The following is a 26241-nucleotide window of genomic DNA, read 5'->3' as shown; positions in this document are numbered from 1 at the left end:
CTTGTGGTATGCCTCTCTGATTTCTCTTGTCAATTTTTCACCGTGGGTGGAAACAGATAAACTAATTTAATCTGGCCTAAAGCCCTATCGCGGCAATGCACGGCCAAGTCAGACGAGCATGCCGGTCTTCTCAGTAAAATGTGGTGATTTCTTTGGTACATATTTAGTTCCTGGCCTGTCAGCTTCCTAACATTGGAATGCAGTACACTGCCCCTAACACACACTAGACATATTTCGTGGTATGTTTAACCAAGCGTACCTCGCTTGCCTGCTCGCTTTTCTCAGTTCACTTGTGGACTGTGCGGCATGCCTGCCTACTTTATTTTTTCTCTCGAAATATGTGTGCATAGCATTCCACAAGCGCATTGAGAAAGGCGTCCAGGCAAAGGAGATTTGTATAAATTACCACTAAATATGTCTTGTGTCCGTCATTAGTAGTGTATTCTATGCCTCTGTTCATGTGTATGTTTGGTCAAATGCACAGGGTCGTCAACTCTTGGCACGAACACGACTCAGCGTGACCACGCCCCGCGGAGTGCCAGCGTGCATGGCGCAGGGGGGATGTGGAGCTTCGTGTCATCTGCTAAAGTGCGGGAGCACGCCATGCTTTAGCGGATGACACATGACATGAAGTCCCACCTCTAAGCCCCTGTGCGCCTGCGCCGCTTAGCTCCGTTGCACAGCCATGCAATGCGCGCTGGCAATCCGCGGAGTTCGGCCACTCTGCACCATCTTCGTACTAAGAATAGACGGTCTTGTACATGGGGCAGACTGGCCGCTGTATAAGCATGTGCCCGGGAGAGCACCATTATTCACTCAAGGGACAAGCATGCTCGTCCCACTTGACAATGCATTGACACAACTGGTGATGTACGCCAGATTTAGATTGTTCATCTCTTTTGTTTACTTAAGGCAACCGATTGATCAACAATATCACTGAGGCATACCATTTAAAAAAGAGGGACATCTGTCAGCCAGTGCTCATTATGATTGCATTACAAAGAGGAATACTCTCTAAATGACACGGAATAGTGATCACTCCGTGCTTATTTGTTCTATTTTTATGCAAGTACTGTTTATCATGATTTTGTACATTTGTATTGCAACTTCTGCCCTTTGTCTTAAAAGATCGCTTGTGCAGTGCAAGGGCACACGCAGTATAAATATTATCTTAAATTTTTGCACCAAAATTGATGTTGAATTGGTAGCTTTTGTGTCTTGTTGTCATCTTTCTGTCCCTTGTATCACTCAAAAGGTAAACATTAACGTACACCAACTTTCTTAATTACTTGCCCGTCAGTGTTGATAAACATGAAATGTTGTTTTCAGCCAGAATATTCTTACCATTTCTCATTTCCGGTCAGCATAGTGCTAATCCTTTGGCTTTTTATAAAGCGTGCTAATATGTACTTCTGATTAATGCAAAAGTTAGTTCTAGTTGGTGGTAGCTGAACTTGGACATCATGACAAGTGCAAGGGCACACACACACAAAAGAGAGACAGTCTGAACGGGCGCTAGACATCAACTGAAGGGCTTAATGACAAAAAACAGCAACGCACATATTGCGCAAAAACCTACAAAAAGATGTAGAAGGTGCAATTGTCCCTAAAGAGAATTCCGCTGCCGCTGTACTAGCGCTGTACTGTTACAACAAACATTTCAAACCTGGTCGCAGTAAAAGGAGCGTGCACACTGAGTTCTGAAGTTTGAAGTTGTGACGGGACTTGGCGCATTCGTCGCTGCAGTTTAGTCATGACGAAAATATAACTGCTGAGATGAATGAGTGGTGCGAGTGGTTTTCAGAGCCCACAAGGGAATTCACTTGTTTTCAACCATGCAAGGGTAATCTTACTTTCAAGGCATGTCTCCAATGTTCTTTAGAACAAGGCCATGTAGTGTGTGATGGTGGTGGATTTTGGAGACTGGCGCGCGTAGGTCTCTAGGTAACGTGCTGCACTGTTCTCCGTGTGACACTGCAATCTTGGAGGCCTTGACGTCACTCGTTCTTGCACTGTTCTCTGCATGGCGGTGCGCCTATTTGAATCAATTGTTTCGCTTTCTCTGTTAATTTCATTATTGCAAGGTTAGACTGTACGAAATATGAGTGTTTGCTGCCCTTAAAATGGGAAAATTTTGGGAAAATTGCAGGTACAGATTGGTGTGGGATTTGTGATGCCACTCAACAAGTGGCATTACATATTCAAGTCTGCTTCCGACGGAAAGTGCCCATTAGAGGTGGCATGGCACCTGTGGACACCAGTGCAAGGAGGTGAAAGCAGCCTGACTGGACAGGCCTGCCGAACAATGTGCCGCGCATCTTGGAAGCTTCCGGCAACACCGGAGAAAGTGGCTGCTTTGAAGAGTAAGTCAACAGTCACCCCATTTGAGAAACATAACTGCATATCTACAAGTTATCTGAATGAGTTAGCATTACATGATGTATACAGAGCGACAAGAAATGCCAAAGCAAGAATGAGGCAAGTGCCTATATATTATATCTTTTTCTTCTGCTGTATATGCACTGTGTCTCGACACACAATTTAAATGTCTCTGTGGGTATGAAAAACAGCACAAGATAATTTCGGGATATGGGTTTCCGGCGAAAATCGCCCACAAAGTTTCCCCCATAATCAGTTTTAATTAAAAACAATCAAGAAAGTCGGGTGGCTACACGAGCGGTTAATTTTGACAGGACCTTGATAGCTTGCATTCACCTGCTGCTCATTGTCTTAACAGAAGTGAACATTTAAGCACCTCATTGTCTTTGAAATTTCTAATGTAGACTTGGCATGCGTTATTGTAGCTTTTCACGCTGCAGCTTTCATTTCACTTTTTTGAAATAATGCTTCTCAAGAAAATTGGGTTCCGACACAGCTTGGCAAATTGTATGGTCTAAAAGAAGCTTTTTAAACTACTGCCGTCCAAAGTGTTGACTGTGGTCAACTGATGTGCTGCTTTACAATCTGCAGCATTCACAGTCATGCAATTTCAAAACACTATTCTGATTATTGGGATGTAAAAGCTATAAACAGGGATAAAGTGCCTCGGAAAGGGTGGCCAACGTTTCGTTAGGAGGACCTATCTTCTCAAAGGCTGCCTCGTCATCCTCGGCATGTTGGTTTTAAAGTGTTAGTTGAGTGACGTCACATGCAGTTGTCGGGAGTGGCTGGTTGTAAAGGGAGAGACTTGACGGAGAATGAGCGCGGTCACCTGATGTCTGTAAGCATGATTCCTAAGACGTAGGAACAATAGTGGGAGTGGGAAGGCGGGGAGAAAAGGAGAAAAAAAGAGACCAAGAGGGAAAGAAAGAACAAGAAAAGAAAAAGAAGGGCATAGGAAGGTGTTAGGGAAGCAAGAGGTTAGGGAGCATTCAGGGGTGTCTTTGGCAGCATGTTCTTGTGGCTTTAAAGGAGCCGGTGAGGCGGTCAGTGCTCGAGTAACAAAAACAACCCGAAAAGACATTAGTTGAAAGAATGACTTGAGTAGCATAGCAGCAATGCGTCGGATAATTTAGAAGGAGTTAAGATGGCAGCAAGGAGTCTGGAATGCAGTGCATAGGGTAGCTGGAAGGCAGCGGCATGGTCTTTCTAGGGACGTTAGTCCCAGTAGCTCAACGTAGGTGTCGTCACAGCGGTAAGCAAAAGTGGTGATACCCTGTGTGGCTGAGGCACCGAAGAAGGTATCCTGGCGCCTGGGATTTTGGAATATGTTGGTGAGGGTGTTTCGAAAAAATAGAATAAAGAACAGACAAATATGGGGGTGAACTGAAACTGGAATAACAAATAAGAGGGTGGCATGAGCAAAAGCGGGCGGAAGCAGATGTACATGGGAAAACATATTTATGCGAACATATTTATGGGGATTCTACAGACTTCCTATTGCGCTGCACTGACAGGCCCCACACATACCTACGATACATAGACGACATATTCATAATATGGTGACATGGTCAAGACAGCCTAGATAAATATGTAGGGTTTCTAAATTCTTTTCAGCCAACAATAAAATTCGCATCAAAATCTTCAGTGGAGCGCATAAACTTTCTGGGCTAAACAATATACATTGACACTGGGACACTAATGACAATGCTGTATGGAAACCTTTTGACAAACAACAGTACCTAGAATATACAAGCCACCATCAAGCCACATTGCAAAGAAGGCATCTTTAAAGGCCAAGCACATGGCTACGTCACATGTGTGTTGAAAACCAAGACTACATAGATAGACTTGATCACCCTAAAGAAACCCTATCAAACGGGAACCACCCAAAGAGTGCCCTTCAGAAAGCCTGCACCGATGCAACTAAACTTGACTGAGCCGACGTGCTCAAGCCCCACCCTAGGATCACAAGAACAGCGCCTCTTCTTACTACTAAATTCTCACACTCCCAAACATGAACAACATCCTCAATAAATACTACCCAATTCTCACCAGCAACCAGAAACAAGATTTTTCCCCCCCTGCCCAGAGTAGTCTTGAGATGCAACACTATAATATTAAGGATATTCTTGTATGTGCCAAACTAAAAACAACAACGAAGTTAGGAACCAGTCCCTGCGGGCGCCCGGGTGCTCTACATGCAAACATATTTAATCTACTACTACAGTAATAAGTACAGCATCAAATTACTCAAACAACGTAACTTCGAGTTTCATCTGCACATCAAGCAATGTAGTCTACTGTCTAGAATGTGCCACTTGTAGCAAATAATACATAGGTGAGACAGGACAAAAAAATCATAAAAGACTGAACGGTCACCGCGCAGATACAAAACAATTTACCTAAAGGAGTAGCCAGCCACTTCAATGAACATGTCATATGTGACAAAGCAAGGCTCTATAGACTACAAATTTCCGCTCACCTCGCTAGAGGAAATATCTGGAATCATACCTCATACACAAGTTTAAATGCCTACATCCAATGGGAATCAATTTAACACAGCAACTTAGAATCTTTAAAAACTTTAAAGCTGTAACTTAAATCGGAAAGCCTCATGTCATCAACCAAGGCGCAAAACACATTGTGCCACCAGCTAAACTTAATTCTTAACCTCACCTATTCCACCGTTTCTAATTTTTACCTGCTTACTACTCAATTTAATATATTCTTTCGTGTTTTAATGTTTATATCAACTGTATGACCCCTTTTCCCATGTACACCTGCCTCCGCCCGCTTTTGCTCATGTAACCCTCCTATTTGTTATTCCACTTTCAGTTCCCCCCTTTTGTCTGTTTTCTATCATATTTTTTGAACACCCTCACCACCACAATCCAAAATCCCAGATGGCAGTATACGTTTTTCTGCGCATCAGTCACACAGGGTATCACCAGCTCTATATACCACTGTGACGACACCTGCGTTGAGCTACTGAGGCTGACATCCCTAAAACACCATGCCTCTGCCTGCCAGCTACCACATACATTGCATCCCAGACTCCTTGTCGCCATCTTAATTTCTTCAACATTACCCGACGCGTTGCTGCTACGCTACTCAAGTCATTCTTTCAACTGATATCTTTTGGGGTCTTTTTTGTTACTCGCACACTGACCGCCTGACCAGTTCTTCTAAAACGGCAGAAAGATGCCGCCAATGACACTCCTGAATGCTCCCTAACCCCTCACTTCCTTAACACGCTCCCATGCCCTTCTTTTTCTTGTCTTTCTTTTTTTGCCTCTTGGCATCTCTTTTTTTCTCCTTTTCTTTTGTTTCTTTTCTCGCCGCCTTCCTATTCTCACGGTCTTGTGCCCTCGTCTTAGGAACCATGCTTACAGACATCAGACGACAGCGCTCATTCTCTTTAAAGTCTCTCCCTTTACAACCAGCTGCCACTGACAACAACTGCACGTGATGTCACCCTACTAGTCCTTTAAAACTAACATGGCAAGGCTGACCAGGCCACTTTTGACGAAGATAGCTCAAAAGTTGGTCAGCCTTTCTGAGGCACCTCATCCATGTTTATAACCTTCATACCACTGTGTGCTATTCCATCTGTCAGCCGCTTTCTTGATTTTAGATGTTCTGATTATTGAAGTTTGTAAGACATGGCCTATCAGCACTTTCGGCATACTTTCAGTGATCTCATTTTATTTAAGCATAAGAATGAGGAAAGAACTGCTACACAAAGAAAGCACCTCGAACATTAGTCGCATGTACGCTCTGATCTGCATAGCTGATCTTGTTCTACGCAAAGCATCCTAAAATTTTCATGCCTCTTGTCGGTGCCAAGAAAAGCAAGGTGCTGGGCATCATGCGGAATTCCAGCGCTTTCCGCCAGCCTGGATTAGAAAGGACTGTATAGTGTGGCTGTAACTGGCATTCTTCTACCAAGATTCAATTGTTTTATGGATCAAAGTACCAGGTACTCTTGTAGTCGCATCAACACTCTGCCGAAGATTTCATTTCCTACATAAATATGTTTTTTTTTAAACAGACGAGCATGAAAGATTGCTCTGTATTACGTTAAGATGCTTCTTTGGGCTTTTTTTACATTGAAGATGTAGGTACCCCTCTACGGCGTGCCTCAAAATCAGACCGTGGTTTTGGCAGATAAAACTCCACAATTTAATTTAACTTTTTACACGACTTGGCGATCATAGTATTAACCTAATCAGGCGTACGAACACTTTTCTGTAAGCTAGATCCACATGCCACCCAGGGCCCTGATGCCATACCATGTCAAATACTTAAACGCTGCCGCGCACACGTTTCACTGTACTTAACTGCGATCTTCAACAAATCGTTCCAGAGTAAAAAAAAAGCTACTGCAGGAATGGAAGTTCGCCAACGTAACGCCAATACATAAATCTGGTGAGCAGCGCAGTGTACGCAACTAACGCCCCATTTTTGTAGAACACCGAAACATGTGGTGCACTCTGTCAACATTAAGTAACTTCAAGACCACAATTATTTCACGGAGACCTAGCGTGGTTTTCGCTCAGGCATGCCTTGCGCAACGCAACTCGCTGAATTTATTTATCATCTATCATTAACAACTCTGTGAAGATTGACGTGATTTCATAAGATTTAAACACAGCCTCTGACGTTGTACCACATGATTTGCTATCGAAAAAACTGTCGTTTCTCGGCTGGCCAGGATGGCTCAAAGATTACCTTCTTGGTCGTGAAGAACGCCTTGTGATAAGCGGCTCGTTATCATCCGCAGTAAACGTTTTATCCGGTGTACTATGGGGATCAGTGCTCGGTCCGGTACTTTCTCAGATTTTTGGTAATAATTTGACAGATGAAATTAAACCAACGATTGTGCTATATGCCGACGATAGCGTGCTATATCGCCCAGTCACATATCTAGGTGACACAAACGTGCTACAAACTCCTCGGAACAAAGTTCTTTCTTGGTGTGATAAATGCAAGATGAATTGAAACGCAGCAAAGTGTTATCACGTTCATTTCCCCAAAAAGAGAAGGAATGTTCAAAGTGCATATTTTTTGAAAGAGCAAATGATTGAAGTGGCAGATTAAGTACCTCGGCGTCACAATTACTGATACACTGGCCTGGACAGCGCATGTGGATAATGTAGCAAGCAAGGCCACACAGATGCTATAATTCTTTCAGCAAAATTTCAAGCGAGCACCATAGTCATTAAAACAGACATTGTATTTTACCAATATAAGGCCCATAGTTGAGTATGCACCTACCAAAATATTTACAAACTAGAAAGGGCTCAGAGGCTCCCCGCAAGGTTCGTCATGGGCAATTATAGTTTTGGTGTTAGAAGCTGTGACATACATATAAGTGGATATAAGTAACGCATATATAACATGCATATAAGTCTTGGCATCGCGTCGAAGATGCTTCGTTTATATATATATATATATATATATATATATATATATATATATATATATATATATATATATATATATTCAGATCATCCACCAACAAACGGGCATTGATAAAAACAAATATTTGAAAGCAATACATTTCAAGCAGCAGGGACCCTTGTAAATATGTACCTATAAGTGTCACATTAACGCATTTCAATATTTCTTTCTACCTGGCACGATCGATAAATTGAATATTTTGCCCAGAAAACTTGTTCATGGCTCAAGTTTTTAACGAGTGTTGAAAAGATGCCTTGACAGATGTATTTTTCGTTATCTTCTTTGATAATTGGTTGTATTGAATGTTCCAACAATGCTTGTCTGTTTTCTTTGTTGTTCGCAGCAATGTTAATCCTTTATAGTATTGGCTAATACGTATACGCGTACATTGGGATGTATGGAGCGGTTTCATTCAATTTTGCAAGCAATTTTACTTTTCTGCAATAATGTCTTCTTGGCGCTCTAGGTAATCCTACTAAAGAAATGTGTGTGCGTACATATATATATATATATATATATATATATATATCGCACAATAAGCGAGTCTCTGACTGAGGTGCAGCGTAAAAACGCACAAAAAGTCGAAAAGTACGGCAGCCAGTGGCGCTGGCAGGTGTGTGATAATGTCTGCAAGATCACCGAGTCCGTGGGAGGAGACACTTGCGAGACCGTAGCTTTGTGTGGGTTGTGCGCGCCATAAAAAAGCAACGATGTGTCGCGTAAAAATGTCACGAGAGGGCTGAGAATCGCAAGAAATAAATTCCAACAACAAATATCTTATCCATGAAGTACACGGGTGACGAGAAGACATAAATGAAGAAGAGAAAAAGAGTGCCTGGGCCACGTCGCCGTTTCGAATAAGGGAAGGTAGATAATGTGCAGAGGTGCGACCTTGTCCGTTGTTTGGACATGGGCTCACAAGGCCTCTGCCCAGCCAGCGCTCCTCTTGCCGATCAAATTGCGTCTCCCAGCTAGGACGCAGTCTACCGTGTGACGAAGACTGCCGGGGTGCACAGGCGCGAGCTTGAGGGGCTCCTAGATCCGGGCGCACAGAGGCTTCTCACCCAGAGCAACGTGGCTCTCCGACGACCTGTAGCGTCTCATGTGCTATGAAGAGAAGCGGGCGGCGCTTTGACGACCTGGACTCAGCCATCCTTGAGGGTCTGCAAACGTCGCTGCTCGAGCTTCGCCGTCCGGACCTTTTACGGGAGAAACCTCAAACCGGTGAACACTTCTATTTTTCTGTTGAGAATAACACGAACTGTAAGATTCCCATTTTCTTACAGTGCGAAGCTTAAGAAATTTATGTTTAAGCTGAGAAATTTAATGTCAATCCGTGCATGTTTTTACGTGTTCTTACTCTTTGCGCCGTTGGCCATTTTCGGTACCATCTTTCGGTCACGTCGACTACACCGACGAATTTTCGCGTACTGGAGCATATAATGCTCTCGCATTATAAAACTCGTACCAACTCATCACAAATGGCATCCACTTAGTGACGTTTAGCTTATTGGCAAAGAAAGAACTCGCACCAGTGTGAATATCGATGCCAGAGTTGACCTACCAGTCAGGTGAAGACTCCCGGGAGTGGAACTCCAAAAATGGGTTCGAAAGAAACTCGAAGTTGCAATAAAGGGCGGATTGCTGTCCAGAGGAAAATATTTTGGCAGAATTGTTTGCAAAAAAAAATTAGAACCAGAAATGAACAGGTGGCGCTACTGCCGCTAAGGTTGTATTAGGTCATGGGACGCAACACGCATGCGCCAGTAACAAATAGCAGCGAACCTTCCTCATTGTATTCTTTGGTCAGATTTACTAAAACGAGACACAAATAAGGTCAAAGAACAGATAACTCTAAGGGAGAAAGCCTACAGTGAACAACAGGACCTATGATTTGTAGGAGCAACGGGACCACACCGAATGCTACGAGGGGGCCTTGTCATGCACTCGTAGTGAGGGCGATAATGTAAAAAGCACCGTTTGACGACACCGTCTCGAAATATATGGTGATGACCACCCCAAAGTCACCACAGGAAATGTAGACACTATAGCAGATTTCGGGGTAGCTAAAAAAGCATAGGTGTAGTATTCTCATTGCAAAGAAAATTACGACAAAACCCATCAGACGACGACAGTTGACGAGAATGCGATTAGCATTCACGCTATGTAGCGACACACAACATTTCTGAAGCCATGTTTTCTTAACACCTGTTGTGTTGATTCTGATACTTCCGGTGCTTCCGCGAATGCAGCATACTCCTGTATCGACACTTTTTGCTGTGGGATTTGCTCGCCAAGGCCAGCCATTAGCACGGTGGAACTACAAGGACTGCATGACGCCGACGGAATTATGACGATTGAATGATGAAGAAAGAACGAAGATAAAAATACGAAAGAGTTATGACGACAATGGCGAAACGACAATGCGATGACGAGGAACGACTACAGCGTAACAGCGATATGACGACAATGGGGTGACGACAAGTGTCTAACGATGCTGATGGCATGACGTTCACCGTATGACGACAAAGTGAAGTGATGACGAAGCCGGAATGAAGACGATGGTACCACCCCGACACATGATGACGGTGTAGCAATGGATCCATTATACCGACTGCCTAATGGCGACGCGATCACGATGACAACAATAGTATATTCACCACTGAATGACGACAGCTTGATGATGATAGAATGGCTTAGGGGAATTGACGTCGGATGAACGAGAAAGGTGTGATGACGACGACTGCTTGATGACGATGACCTGACGAATACGGCATGACGAAAGTCAGATAGCTAAGTAATGATGACAATGAAGTGACCGCGACGGCATCACAACGGCATGACAATACGAATGCCTGATGACGACTCTATGACGAGACACATTGATGACAATGGCATGAAGGTGTATGAGGACACTGTTGTGACGAAGGCTGCATCACGAAGCCTGTGTGACGACGACTGCGTGATAACTATGGCACGACGAGTGTCGGATGACGAAGCTGGACTGACGACGATGGAATGACCACGATTACATCACGACGGCAATGCGACAGCGACTGTATGGGGACTATATGATGACGATGGCATGACGACAACAGCTTGAACCCGACCTTATGGCAGTGGTTTTACAAAGCTAGAATGATGACGAGGCTACGACCACAAGCAGAAACCCTAGTGGCCCAAGCTTTTAGACAACTTGAAACAGTGTGTAGGCGTAGAATGGACGACGACGACTGCGTGATGAAAGTCCGATCACGAAGCTGGAATGACGGCTATGGAACGTACGCGATGGCGTCGCGAGCACGACAGACAGACAGACCGACAGACAGACAGACAGACAGACAGACAGACAGACAGACAGACGGACGGACGGACGGACGGACGGACGGACGGACGGACGGACGGACGGACGGACGGACGGACGGACGGACGGACGGACGGACGGACGGACGGACGGACGGACGGACGGACGGACGGACGGACGGACGGACGGACGGACGGACGGACGGACGGACGGACGGACGGACGGACGGACGGACGGACGGACGGACGGACGGACGGACGGACGGACGGACGGACGGACGGACGGACGGACGGACGGACGGACGGACGGACGGACGGACGGACGGACGGACGGACGGACGGACGGACGGACGGACGGACGGACGGACGGACGGACGGACGGACGGACGGACGGACGGACGGACGGACGGACGGACGGACGGACGGACGGACGGACGGACGGACGGACGGACGGACGGACGGACGGACGGACGGACGGACGGACGGACGGACGGACGGACGGACGGACGGACGGACGGACGGACGACGGACGGACGGACGGACGGACGGACGGACGGACGGACGGACGGACGGACGGACGGACGGACGGACGGACGGACGGACGGACGGACGGACGGACGGACGGACGGACGGACGGACGGACGGACGGACGGACGGACGGACGGACGGACGGACGGACGGACGGACGGACGGACGGACGGACGGACGGACGGACGGACGGACGGACGGACGGACGGACGGACGGACGGACGGACGGACGGACGGACGGACGGACGGACGGACGGACGGACGGACGGACGGACGGACGGACGGACGGACGGACGGACGGACGGACGGACGGACGGACGGACGGACGGACGGACGGACGGACGGACGGACGGACGGACGGACGGACGGACGGACGGACGGACGGACGGACGGACGGACGGACGGACGGACGGACGGACGGACGGACGGACGGACGGACGGACGGACGGACGGACGGACGGACGGACGGACGGACGGACGGACGGACGGACGGACGGACGGATAGATAGATCTAATTGCGTTAAAATAAAGTTGAATTGTCTAGCCAGGGATCCCCGGATTCCGAGAATGGGATTGCCCATGTAGCCCGGCCGCTGCAGGAGGCCAGTTCTTCCGAATAAAGAAACAACAATTTAGAAGGGCATTTCATTAAATGATATAGGTGCCACCATAAGTAGCCTTGTTCTTATGTCCGGAGGCTACCGGAATCAGTGTCCGTAAGTAAACAGCTTGTGGATTTTGTTTATGAGCCTTCGCAGGTTATTTTCGACAATCATTTGACGATGTGACTTGGCTACACGAAAATAACGTAACAGCCATTTCTAGGGCAGAAGTACCAGACGAAAGGATTGGTGCTGATACCCCTTACTGTGTACTGAGACAATAAAGCCCCTTAGCGAGATTTTTATACATCTGTCGCATTCTAGGATGAAAAGATCGTACGCACTGCACTGCACATCCCGTTTGACAATGGCTCGGGGCTGTCGCACTTTTGAGGTACTACAATTGTGTTTGCTGTGCGTGCATATTTTCTGTGTGTGTTTTACGAGCCTGATAAGGTTGATTTACAAGTGCGATGTTACCTTCTTGTATGACGATGTGTGCAGTGTATGCAATGTGTGCATTGTTAGTCGAAAGTGGCCTCTAGGTACTGTCGAGAGCGCAGCAGCTGTGCGCGATAATTCACGTTGTAGAAATTATAGTCTCATACGTGTGCAAAAACCTAAGGTAGACTAGTTGTGAGTAAATTACGGTGAAATTTTAGACGACACACGGCGAGATACAAAGGATCGTCGTTCGTCCGGTGTATTTCGTCTTGCATTGTCTAAAATTCTGCCGTAAAAGCATGTTTCATAATATTTGTACACGTCACACTCACATTCGAAACGCTTTCCTTCCTGGAAAAATTTCGAAACCCGTGTACCCATGTACTTACTTCAATGATTTGAGCAAAATGACAAAGGTCCAGTCGGAGTACGGTGTGAGTTTTGTGCGCCACTGACTTATTGAATAAACGTTGAAGCGGTTACATTTGTTCAGGCTGAATTCCTCTGTTCAGGAAGCCCTGGGGGTCACATGCCCTAATGGTCAGCTAAAGCTGGACCTCCAGGTTCATGTTCGATAGCAGTGCCTAAGAGCGTGGTAGGGTTAATGGTAGAGGCCGCTTCACGTGGGGAGAAAAACGACAACGATGACATGCCGCATGAGTATGGCACGAGCACGCTAGGCGTTGCAAGAAAAAAATTGGGCAGACTCCAAACATTGCTGGGATGGCTGTTACCAGGTGAACCAACGTGTTTGTGAATTTGGTAGTTGTGTGAATGGGTCGCAACCATACATGTGTATGGTGACCGCAGCACGATGGCGACCCTGTCGAAGACGATCGTATATGGCAGCAAAGATAATATTTCTACGCTGGCAGTTCGATGCGCTCTTACAACGTGACGTTGGGTTCTCGATTACTTTGCAATAAATTGTCATCGCTGTTAGTTAAATAAGATTGTTACACTGCAGTTCTTGAAATTTGCTTAGAACAAGCGACGTGTAGCAACGGTAGAAATGATCAAAATTTTAATTTGGATCAGTTGATTTATTGGTCTAAAGGATGCGTGAACAATGTGGAATAAAAGCAAAAACAGAACGTAATGTTCTGCCTTCTTTGGCACTCAACGAATTATATTGCAACAGCAGGGAACTCCCTGTGTTAGGACATCATCTTATTTTGGTTTCCCGAACTTCCCAAATTTATCTAGTCTGAAAAAAGGTTTATTATTCTCACTCTAATGGTGTATCATGTGTATTACGTTTTCGTATGGGTTTTGTCGTTTTGAGGTTGCCCTGTGGTCCCTGTAACAAGTACTGTAAACCCGCCTCCATTCGACTCTATGAAAGTGGATCTACAGCGAAGCTAGTGCGGACGTTTGAGAAGTGCCACTATCCAAAGTGACCACGAGCAAAACGAAAACAAGATCAAAGCAGGAGCCAACGTTTCGACAAAAGAAAAAAATGACTTCGCCGTCATTGCGTGAGCAGTGTATCCAAACGGGAATTTTCTTGAAATATGCCGTATTTATTGAGACAAAGTATGGAAGTGCTAGCCTTCTGTAACAGTCCACATGCCGTTTTTCTTCACCGCAGCTGTTAAATTGCTCGCATGCTTATAAACTGAGAAATTGTTGTCTTTTTTCCTTTCATCAATTATCCGTTTTCTGAGCAGGGACTGAAGCAGAGGCTGGACTGGGCAACCGTCATAGGGAAAATGTGGTGGCTCCAAGTGCGAGCGACGATAACGAAATGGAGCCTGTTCACTTATATCCCGTAGTGTATATGTTCGGTTGAATGATACCATGTGTGGCTCTATTGAAACAGTGCCAAGGTGCGAGGATAGGAACACGAAAACAACCACGACAGGACGACCGTAGTTCTTCCTACTGCAGCATTATTGGTATGCCGCGCTGCAAAGGTTCATGTACACGTTGCCGTTGTGTTTGCCATAATAATTTGCAGGCACTGCATCTCAGTAACGCTAACGTTAAGCAGAAATATACACGTACATTAGGACTGCAGTGTGCCCACATTGTTACTTTCGCCGAGAATAAAACATTCGAAACGAAGAGAAAGACGAGAATTCGTAATCTTACTCTTCAACTGCGAGACCGGCTATGATGTAGCATGTCCAGATAAGATTTCGTAGATCCATGAGAACCATTTCAATCAAACAGATTTTTCTTAAATTTCGACATAAACAAATACTGTATCACCAGTTTTACTGGCCGTCTACGTCTAGTCGTTGTCCCCAATACAAATCACTGTTTAGGCAGCCCACTTTGCGAAAATGCGATCAAAATGGCCAGTTTTCCGTTTTCTACTTTTTTTTATACAAATGCGCACTTTGGTTACAGAAAACATCTCAGTGTTCCGTTATCATAATGAGAGCCGTGTCACCTGTTGATTGCGGAGACGTCTTTAGGCGGCTGTGTTTGCAGGTATTATTTTGCCCATTCGCCCTTATGTGCTGTTTTCCACTGCTCACATAAAAGTTTACCATTGGGTGCAATTGCGACCTCTAATAGAAGCTAAGAGCTTATGTTAATTGCACACAGCAACGTCCGACGAGAACAAGGCGATGTTCTCATCGCTGACCTTTTCTTGATGCCGACAACCAATACGTGAAAAAGGTGAAAGCAGGAGCCAACGTTTTGACAAGTGCACCTCTCTTTTTGAAGGCGACATATGCTCTCCTCGGCACAGTACTAATGTATTAGTACTCTGTTGCGGCGATAGGTAATTCTTGACAAATCTGGGAACGCTTTTCTCAGACACACGTAGCTTGATAATATTGGGTGGTACCTTCGTCGGATGCTGTTTATGTTTGGGAGGGCATTAGAATATCTGGTGGTCCCTCATATTCAGCTGTGGGTTGTTTCTTAGCGAATTCCGACTACCTCTCTAATCTTGATGCGATGCCATAAGTCCGGTCAAGAGGACTCTGTGGACTTCCGTTTATTTCGGCTAGTCTTACTTTAACGTTGTTTAGATGTTGGATATAATCGTTGTCTTCCCTACAGATTCTTCTTAGTCGTTTCGTTTGTGTGACAAAAAATTGCTCGCTTGCAATGTTGAGGTTGATGACTGGCGTAGTCTCAATGCTACTCGCTATCCATAGGCTTCTAGTAAAGTGTCGTTCTCAGTTTTCCATTTTCTAATTAAACCGTCAAGTCTAGGAAGTTGATTTGACTAGGAGAGGGGTGAGCAGTAAACTTAATACTCTGGTGAAAGCGGTCGCAACGTCTAGTTAGGTCGGCTAGCGCGTTTGCTGTGTGTTCCAACATTACGAATAGAATATGTCGTCAATGTAATGCAGGTAGGTGTGGGGTTATAAAGGGTACTATTTTATCAGGTTTGCTTCAAGCTTACCCATGAAAATGTTGGTATACGTGGCAGCGAATGGTTCTCCTATGTTTGTGCCGAAATTTCTAGGTAGTGAAAAGAATCGAATTTGATATAGTTGAGCGTGAGAACTAACTCAAGGAGTGACAGGCAAACGTCAGAAGCATGCATTTGAGGATTGATTGCGATGGATTTCGATACGGCTTCAATTCCTTGACTCATGGGCATGTTAGTGTACAGAGCAGAAACATGTAAGGCTACTAAAATGGCCCAGTCGGAGATGATTTGGCTGCCGTTAATAGAGTCGTTAATTTAGAGGAAGTGGGACGTATTTTCAATAAAATATGGTAGGGTGATCGGGTTGTTTGGCAGATGGTGATTTAAGAGTATAGATACTGACTCTGTAGGTGTATTGTTATTTGACACTACAGGTCTGCCTAGGATTTCTGTTGTAAATATTTCTTCTGCGGGAACCTTATGTATATTAAGAAGGTAAAATCTGTCAGCTTCTTTGTTACTTGGCATTACGACGCGATATGCCGGCTGGGCGATTAGTTCCTGTGACAGGGGCTCTGCTATTGTACTTCACTAACTTGCTGTAGTCCAAAGTTGGGTTAAAGTCAAGTTTTCTGCAATGGCCGTGGTTGCACAGTTGTCCGAAGGTCTCATTTTTGTGCTTCTTGTAGGCTAGATTACAATACTGCCACCTTTGTCTGCTGGTTTTATAACAATCTTTTTTTCCGCAAGGTCATCGAGAATTTGGTTCTGAGCGGGGGACAGCTCTTATGGCGATGTCGCGTTGACTCTAGCATTTCTTTTGAGATTAGCTTTTTTTATATAAATTGTGCTCTGGGCATTGTTCAGCTTCCGTTGTCCAAGTGCTAGGTTGTCTAACAGAATCTCCATCCTGTTTTCCTACGTCTGGCCTACAAGAAAAATTTCGTTCATGCACATGCAGCTTGAAAACTCTGTTATATATATATATACTATAATACCATATATACTGTGCCGATGAGAGCATATGCCGCATTGAAAAAGACAAGTCCACGTGTCAAAACATTCGCTCCTGGTCTCACCTTGTTCTTGTTTTGCTCAACGTCTTGAATTTCTATCTCCCGCATTCCCTGTTTTATCCCTGCATTCTTACCCCAATTGATGTTACTCGACGTCACACAATCACAACTACCACAAGTGACATACGTCATGCATGCACGCACACGTGCAACATACATTCTAAATCTTCTAGGCCGTCCGCCGAGCGCATGTGCCTCAGAGCAGCGTTGCTGTGAAGATAGTACTATATGAAGGCTACTCTGCGATCATACAACCCAAACACGATTACGTAATTTCACAACCATACCAACGCGATCGCAGTCTACAAGGAGGCGCGGGTGTTAACATCTACTCAAAAGGGGCCGTTTGGCATTTTGGCATAAATGAATTAGAACACTTCAACAACAAGAAAGACATCAGAAAATCTAACCTTGCCTTCCGCTGGAACGACCATTGTGCAGGACCAGCGCTGCAGGAACTCAACCTCGTCGTGTGTTACCAAGTAGATCTCATGCAATTAGATCTCAAGCAATCCTAGTAAATTTCTCCTAAAGTTAGCCATGAAAATAAACTCCAGGCGCAGGCGGCTGCCAACCGCCATGCAATGGTTGCACCAAAGGGCATATGCGCCGGCGGCGAGGACAAGCTTTCTGAAGGCGCCTTGGGGAGACCAGCCCCTCATGCTTAGGATAATCTTCTTCTTCGTCTTCTTATTATTCATCATCATCATCATCATCATCATCATCATCATCATCAGCCTGGCTACGCCTAGTGCAGGGCAAAGGCATCTCCCATACTTCTCCAACTACCCATGTCACGTGCTAATTGTGGTCATGTTGTCCCCGCAAACTTCCTAATCTCTTCCGCACACCTAATTTTCTGCTGCCCCCTGCTACGCTTCCCTTCTCTTCGAAACCAGTTCGTAATCCTTAAGGACCATCGGTTATCTTCCCTCCTCATTACATGCGCTGCCCATGCCCCCATTTCGTTTTCTTGATTTCAACTAAGATGTCAATAACACGCGTTTGTTCACCCACCCAAGCTGCTCTCTTCTTGTCCCTTAATGTTACACCCATCATTCTTCTTTCCATAGCTGGTTGCGTCGTCCTCAATTTAAGTAGAACCCTTTTGGTAAGCCTCCCAATTTCTGCCCCGCAGGGGCAGAAATCTGGTAAGTACGGGGAAGACACAGCTATTATACACTTTTCTCTTGAGGGATAATGGCAACCTGCTGTTCATGATTTGAGAATGCCTGCCAAATGCACCCCAGCCCATTCTTATTCTTCTGATTATTTCACTATCATGATCGGGGTCCGCGGTCACTACCTGTCCTAACTAGATGTATTCCCTTACCACTTCAAGTGCCTCGCTACCTATCGTAAACTGCTGTTGTCTTCCGAGACTGTTAAACATTACTTTAGTTTTCTGCAGTATAATTTTTAAACCCACTCTCCTGCTTTTCCTCTCCACGTCAGTGAGCATGCATTGCAATTGGTCCCCTGAGTTACTAAGCAAGGCAATGTCATCAGGGAATCGCTGGTTACTAAGGTATTCTCCATTACCTCTTATCCCCAATTCTTCCCAATCCAGGTCTCTGAATACCTTCTGTAAACACGCTGAGAATAGCATTGGAGAGATCGTATATCTCTGGCTAACGGTTTTCTGTACTGGTATTTAGTTGCTTTCCTTATGGAGGACTACGGTGGCTGTGGAGGCGCTATAGATATGTTTCAGTATTTTTGCATATGGCTCGTCTACATCCTGATTCCGTAATGCCTCCATGACTGCTGAGGTTTGGACTGAATCAAACGCTTTCTCGTAATCTCTTACTCAAATTAATCTCAAATTATAGCTAATTTGAATTTATCACAAAAAAATGTATAATCCACGATGAAAATATACATCTTACGAAAACAGTTAAACAGGCCTCTTCAACGCCAAAATACAAATGAGATTATATGCGGCAAGTCAAAGCGATGGACTATAAGCATGGTCAACAGAAAATGGGAGAAAAATGAAAATATGTTTTATAATATAATAAAAGATATCAACGTAAAATACTGATTGTAACATAAAATTAAAATGTAAGTCATTGAAATGTGTCAGAGAAAAAACATCATTTTGTTAAAAACATGTCTTGGTCCGGTGAACCAATTCTGTGGCCAGTGAAGTTTGCCGCGTGGCGCTTCAGAGAAGTCCGCACGTGGCCTGCCGAAATAAGAGGCGTGGCGTGCGGGTGTCTCAAAAATTTCAGCATTGTCCCCTGAATTGCAGCACACACAGTGCACATACTCAGTGACCAAATGTAGCGAGATCTTCACCGAAAAGCGGCACAAACAACTGCATTCTTGGCACAGTGTATGGCAAGCTCTGAAAGTATCTCAAGCAGAACCAATGGGAAAAAAATATCTGCCAAAAACGCATGCACGGAGATAATTAAGCAGGCTATGGTATCATCTAAACTGGTCATAACTTTGCAACAATATTAAGCGCTAGTGTTCTGCGCGCGTGCGGTCTATTTTGCAAGTGGCCTAAGCCCCCAAATTGTTACGTTTCCTGTTCTTTTAGCTTCTTTGGTAGGTTTTGAAGCCATGAATCGAAGCGAATAACCATATGACGCAATATAGAATGTAAACATACTCCCGCCTTGAGCCTTGAGGGAGCAGGGATGCTCCTTGTAGCGATCAGAAAAGAAGCTTTGCACCTGTAATGCTTAAATACTGCAAACGACGGCTGGCTAACGTGAATGACTACAGGGGGGACTGAGTGTTTTGTTCTCCGCATCGATTAGGAAGGTTTATTGTACAAGGTCAATTTCAAGAAGTCACGGCGTGTCCTTTGGTTAGGGTCGCCATGCGATTGCGCGATTGGAGCGGTTTGGGACATTCCGCATCTTGCAACCACAGCTTTGTGGGAAGAACACTGAATCAGATGAAAAATTGAACATCCCGTGGAGGATCACGCATTCATTTTCTCGACGAATGGACTTCGCCATTAGTTGCAGCCTTGTTAAAATTTTATTTCTCTGAACTTGATCTTCTCTCTAATTTATGTATCCAGTACAAAAGTGTCAAGTATTCTTCACACCCAGGCACATTTGTGCAAGTGTGACAACACAATCCTGAAGCTGACGCCTTACAGTGAATGCTTATCGTCCTGCCGAGTTCAAATATTTTAGCTTGAATTTCAGTTTGAGCGAACGGTGTTAACTATTCTCTTACATAAAAATAATATATGGTGTTTTACGTGCCAAAACCACTTTCTGATTATGAGGCATGCCGTAGTGGGGGACTCCGGAAATTTTGACCACCTGGGGTTCTTTAACGTGCACCTAAATCTAAGTACACGGGTGTTTTCGCATTTCGCCCCCATCGAAATGCGGCCGCCGTGACTGGGATTCGATCCCGCGACCTCGTGCTCAGCAGCCTAACACCATAGCCACTGAGCAACCACGGCGGGTTATTCTCTTATATGAAAGCATGTCGTCAAGCTTAATTTATAGCTTTTAGGAAAGTGGGATTTTACGGTGGGTAAATTCTGTGCTGTACCAAATTATTTATTTAAAGTCTTAGTCCTACTTTTCATAAACTCAATTTGTTAGATAAATACATTGCATGGTTGCTTCACATAGATGATTCATATATTTCATTCAAAAACTGCAGTAGATGCGGAATATGGCTGCAGTTAGGCTACGCACTGGCGCAGCCTGCCACTGCTTAGTTCATAAAAAGTCAAGTTTATTTATTGTACTGCAGTTCTAACACGTCGTGTACATTTTCATTTTGTAGTTGTTTGCCGATTTAAGAACATAGAAGTCTCAGCTCTGTACCCGTTCTTAGAGTCAAGCTAAACCTCTACACGGAGCAATTGTAGATCGCTCACCGCTGAGGGTAACTAAATTTAATAAAAGATATTACAGCGTTGTAGTCACGGTTAAGAACAAAAAACTTGCGCAACTGTCTTACACGAAAACTAAATTTCTCTTGAGTGAACTTGTGCTCATAGATGCAAGAAACACCTAAACACAGCGATATACGTGCACAGGTGTCGTTCATCGAAATCTCATCCATGCGTCAAGCGCACGAGTCTTGGAATATTACAGTGTAGTGCCGGCGCTCGTGTGCTTTCATAATGTACAATGCTATCGGCGTCAAGCATGCAACCTGATTAGAAAAAATTCACTAGCCATTGAAGAGGCAATGACATCCGAGAGTGTTCAAATGCATGAGCTTGCGTCTTACGCCGAGCGATAATATTTTGAAAAGTACTGTCGGTTAAAACACCATCGTCGCAAAACCTGCACCACTTAGACGCGTTTCAATATAATGGCTAAAACAGAAAAGTCACACAGCTTTCTTCTTTAAATGCTGTTTAGTAGAAACTAACCGAGTGGAAGGGTTCACAGACACCTTGTTCGAATGGAACTTGTAAATGGTTTTGCGCCTGGGCGGTGAACAGCCTCCTTAACCGCATCACCAAGGTTATGTACTAATTTAGTTTTAAAATTTAATCGTAACATGTTTTGCTTAACAGAACGACATATAGCGACATAATCTTCAGATACTTTGGGTGCTGGGGTGTTTTGATAATCAGATATGCTATGTCGTGGTACTAACTTGCCTTTTGCTTAGGATCGGCATTACCACCTCGTTTGTCTACTTATGTACGTATATGGATACATTATGAAGAGATGGCATGGAAGTCAGCCCTTAGCAGAATACCCAAGTAACTCATTGTCGAATGGGGTGATCGTCTTGGATAGTTCTTGCAAGAATTTCTTACAAGAAGACAGAAGCGATTGGAGCAGCATGACTGAAAATGCAGTTGAATATGTGCCTGAAAAATTATCTGCGTAAACAAAAATTAAGGAAAAACGGAATCCACTGAGATTTTGCAGGAACTGACTACAAGGAAACTTGTTTTTCGGCAAATTCATATCATGAGCAGCGTTCTAGCTGCCACAAGCATTATGTGTGAAATCTTTACTTCGTGTTGCTATTCGTATGAATTGGCTTATATATTGGCACTACTAGGCACTTTCCTACGCTGAGGTAATCAATGCTACACTTACAAGTCGCGCTCACATTTTCAGCGAACTGAGCGCTTTGCTTTCAAGCGGGACCTCGTAAGTCACATGATATTGTGCTAAAAAGGCCACCATTACAAGAGGAGAAAATGAAGAAAACAGGGTGAATTGTTTTTGGCGACGCCTTCAGCATGAGGCGATTTTTAACAGCTACGGTACATTTTCGCAGAATAATCCAGAAATGTTACTTGTTGAAACCTTTAGCTGCTATCGCCAGTACTATGAATACCTGATTGGAACAGACAAGGTGAGAAGTATGGTATCTTTTATTGACTTGATTAGCCAATATTTCACTGTGCCATAGAAGCTGTCCTTTTATACAAGATAAACACGTTTGCAAAGCAGATATTATATTACTGCCAGAAAAATGTCTCGTAGGAACCAGCTCTAGGATAAAAATAGTACATGTTAATTTGTGTTTAATTCAAGCAATGTAGTGACGCACCGTATCGCCACCGCCAAAATGCCTAATATGCGAGATGTGCACTGGTGCCCCACTTATCTATTGTACTTCCCTCTTGACACGCTGTGCCGTATTGTGGCGCCACTGTGAAGTCCAATCGTAGCGCGTGCCTGAAAATGTATGCAGACAAGATTGCCTTAATTTAACTGACGCTGGCTGGATGCCACGCAGCACTGGAGAAAAGGATATAGCGCTGTTAGTGTTCTTTGCGAACTTCACCCAGCTTGTGGAATGTTTTTACATTCACCTTATCTCTTCCCCGGCAACTTGGGGCACTGGGTAGTTCTTGATCAAATGAGTGGAATGCCAGGTTTCTCTGTGGAAGGAACCAGGTATGAAATGAACGGTCGGAGCAACTAGGGTGACAGGGTTTGAAACAGGGTACGTGGTGCTGCTTCAATAAACCTGTGCAGCGCCAACTAGGGTCAAAGTGCATTTGTCACTGGGTGCATGCCAGTCTTTAATAAACCTTCCATTTGCCAACTTGGGTGCATGGATATGTGTTCTTGACTATGCACCACAGTTTATGTTATTTGTTGTATAAAACAAAGGAGCAATTTCTCAAAAACATAACGTAGACTGCTAATAGTACAAAAGTCACCAACCATGTCTAAAGGATGAATGCACCTCCTTTTTTTTTTTTGCTTTATAGAGCAGCACATAACTAGTGATCCATATCGAAGGACCCAAGCTGGCGTGAAATAGGTTAGATACGACGTATATCTCGCATGCATGGTGAAGTTCTGCAGCAATGCTAATCGCATTACATGATCGATAGCTGGTTTAGAATCATCTAACCTAAAGTCCATCAGCCGAACACTCCAACCATAACACCATGGTCCATCCACTTACCAAATTTGGCGCAGTAGAAGTTGGATACGGTCAAAAAGGCATATGCCAAAATGGATCAAGTTTCAAAGAATACTAATCACATTATTACTAAATTAGGTATAGCGCAGTTGCAGAGCCGCGTTTCTTATAGAAAGCCATGTAGTCAAGACAAAGTGCGTGCCAGCGACGAAGAGAATTTATACCGGCATCATGTGACATGTCCGTGTTATTTCTTTCATCATCATCATCATCAGCCTAGTTACGCTCACTGCAGGGCAAAGGCCTCTCCCATACTTCTCCAACTACCCCGGTCATGTACTAATTGTGGCCATGTTGTCCCTGCAAACGTATTAATGTCATCCGCCCACCTAACTTTCTGCCGCCCCCTGCTACGCATCCCTTCCCTTGGAATCCAGTCCGTAACCCTTAGTGACCATCGGTTATCTGCCCTCCTCATTACATGTCCGGCCCATGCCCATTTCTTTTTCTTGATTTCAACTAAGATGTCGTTTACCCGCGTTTGTTGCCTCACCCAATCTGCTCTTTTCTTATCCCTTAACGTCACACCCATCATTCTTCTTTCCATAGCTCGTTGCGTCGTCCTCAATTTCAGCAGAACCCTTTTCGTAAGCCTCCAGGTTTCTGCCCCATATGTGAGTACTGGTAACACACAGCTGTTATACACTTTCCTTTTGAGGGATAGTGGCAACCTGCTGTTCATGATTTGAGAATGCCTGCCAAACGCACACCAGCCCATTCTTATTCTTCCGGTTATTTCAGTCTCATGATCCGGATCCGTGGTCACTACCTGCCCTAAGTAGATGCATTCCCTTACCACTTCCAGTGCTTCGCTACCTATCGTAAACTGCTGTTCTCTTCCGAGACTGTTAAACAATACTTTAGTTTTCTGCAGATTAATTTTCAGACCCACCCTTCTGCTTTGCCTCTCCAAGTCAGTGAGCATGCATTGCAATTGGTCTCCTGAGTTACTTAGCAAGGCAATATCATCAGCGAATCGCAAGTTGCTAAGGTATTCTCCATCAACTTTTATCCCCAATTCTTCCCATTCCAGGCCTCTGAATACCTCCTGTAAACATGCTGTGAATAGCATTGGAGATATCGTATCTCCCAGTCTGACGCCTTTCTTTATAGGGATTTTGTTGCTTTCTTTGTGGAGGACTACCGTGGCTGTGGAGCCGCTATAGATATCGTCCAGTATCTTTACATATGGCTCATCTACACCCTGATACCGTAATGCCTCCATGACTGCTGATTTTTCGACGGAATCAAACACCTTCTCGTAATCAATGAAAGCTATATGTAAGGGTTGGTTATGTTCTGCACATTTCTCTATCACTTGATTGATAGTGTGAATATGGTGTATTGTTGAGTAGCCTTTACGGAATCCTGCCTGGTCCTTTGGTTGACAGAAGTCTAAGGCGTTCCTGATTCTATTTGCGATTACCTTAGTAAATACTTTGTAGGCAACGGATAGTAAGCTGATCGGTCCATAATTTTTCAAGTCTTTGGCGTCCCCTTTCTTATGGATTAGGATTATGTTAGCGTTCTTCCAAGATTCCGGTACGCTCGAAGTTATGAGGCATTGCGTATACAGGGTGGCCAGTTTCTCTAGAACAATCTGACCACCATCCTTCAACAAATCTGCTGTTACCTGATCCTCCCCAGCTGCCTTCCCCCTTTGCATAGCTCCCAAGGCTTTCTTTACTTCTTCTGGCGTTACCTGTGGGATTTCGAATTCCTCTAGGCTATTCTCCCTTCCACTATCGTCGTGGGTGCCACGGGTACTGTATAAATCTCTATAGAACTCCTCAGCCACTTGAACTATCTCATCCATAATAGTAACGATATTGCCGGCTTTGTCTCTTAACGCACACATCTGATTCTTGCCTATTCCTAGTTTCTTCTTCACTGTTTTTAGGCTTCCTCCGTTCCTGAGAGCCTGTTCAATTCTATCCATATTACAGTTCCTGATGTCCGCTGTCTTACGCTTGTTGATTAACTTTAAGTTCTGCCAGTTCTATTCTAGCTGTAGGGTTAGAGGCTTTCATACATTGGCGTTTTTTGATCAGATCTTTCGTCTCCTGCGATAGCTTACTGGTTTCCTGTCTAACGGCGTTACCACCGACTTCTATTGCGCACTCCTTAATGATGTCCATAAGATTGTCGTTCATTGCTTCAACACTAAGGTCCTCTTCCTGAGTTAAAGCCGAATACCTGTTCTCTAGCTTGATCCGGAATTCCTCGTTTCCCTCTTACCGCTAACGCATTGATTGGCTTCTTGTGTACCAGTTTCTTCCGTTCCCTCCTCAAGTCTAGGCTAATTCGAGTTCTTACCATGGTCACTGCAGCGTACCTTGCTGAGCACGTCTACATCTTGTATGATGCCAGGGTTCGCGCAGAGTATGAAGTCGATTTCATTTCTAGTCTCACCATTCGGGCTCCTCCACGTCCACTTTCGACTAACCCGCTTGCGGAAAAAGGTGTTCATTATCCGCATATTATTCTGTTCTGCAAACTCTACTAATAATTCTCCTCTGCTATTCCTAGAGCCTATGCCTTATTCCCCCACTGACTTGTCTCCAGCCTGCTTCTTGCCTACCCTGGCATTGAAGTCGCCCATCAGTATAGTGTATTTTGTTTTGACTTTACCCATCGACGGTTCCACGTCTTCATAAAAGCTTTCGACTTCCTGGTCATCATGACTGCATGTAGGGGCATAGAC

At 44.7% G+C, this 26241-nt stretch overlaps 1 protein-coding gene across 2 annotated transcripts in view; it reads left to right on the top strand.

Moving 5' to 3' along the window:
• The window catches only part of LOC142579902 (uncharacterized), a 58002-nt gene that overhangs the window by 5541 nt on the left and 26220 nt on the right, over positions 1–26241 (top strand). For both annotated transcript variants that reach the window (XM_075690575.1, XM_075690574.1), the window contains exon 3: positions 2150–2363. In XM_075690575.1, the coding sequence (XP_075546690.1) occupies positions 2174–2363 (190 nt within the window). In that variant the 5' untranslated portion in view covers positions 2150–2173. The remainder of the gene's footprint in view (positions 1–2149; positions 2364–26241) is intronic.

Source organism: Dermacentor variabilis, chromosome 4, assembly GCF_050947875.1.
Source record: "Dermacentor variabilis isolate Ectoservices chromosome 4, ASM5094787v1, whole genome shotgun sequence".
Lineage (NCBI taxonomy): Eukaryota > Metazoa > Arthropoda > Arachnida > Ixodida > Ixodidae > Dermacentor > Dermacentor variabilis.
The sequence above is the reverse complement of the archived record's forward strand: the minus strand, read 5'-3'. Positions and strand labels throughout refer to the sequence as shown.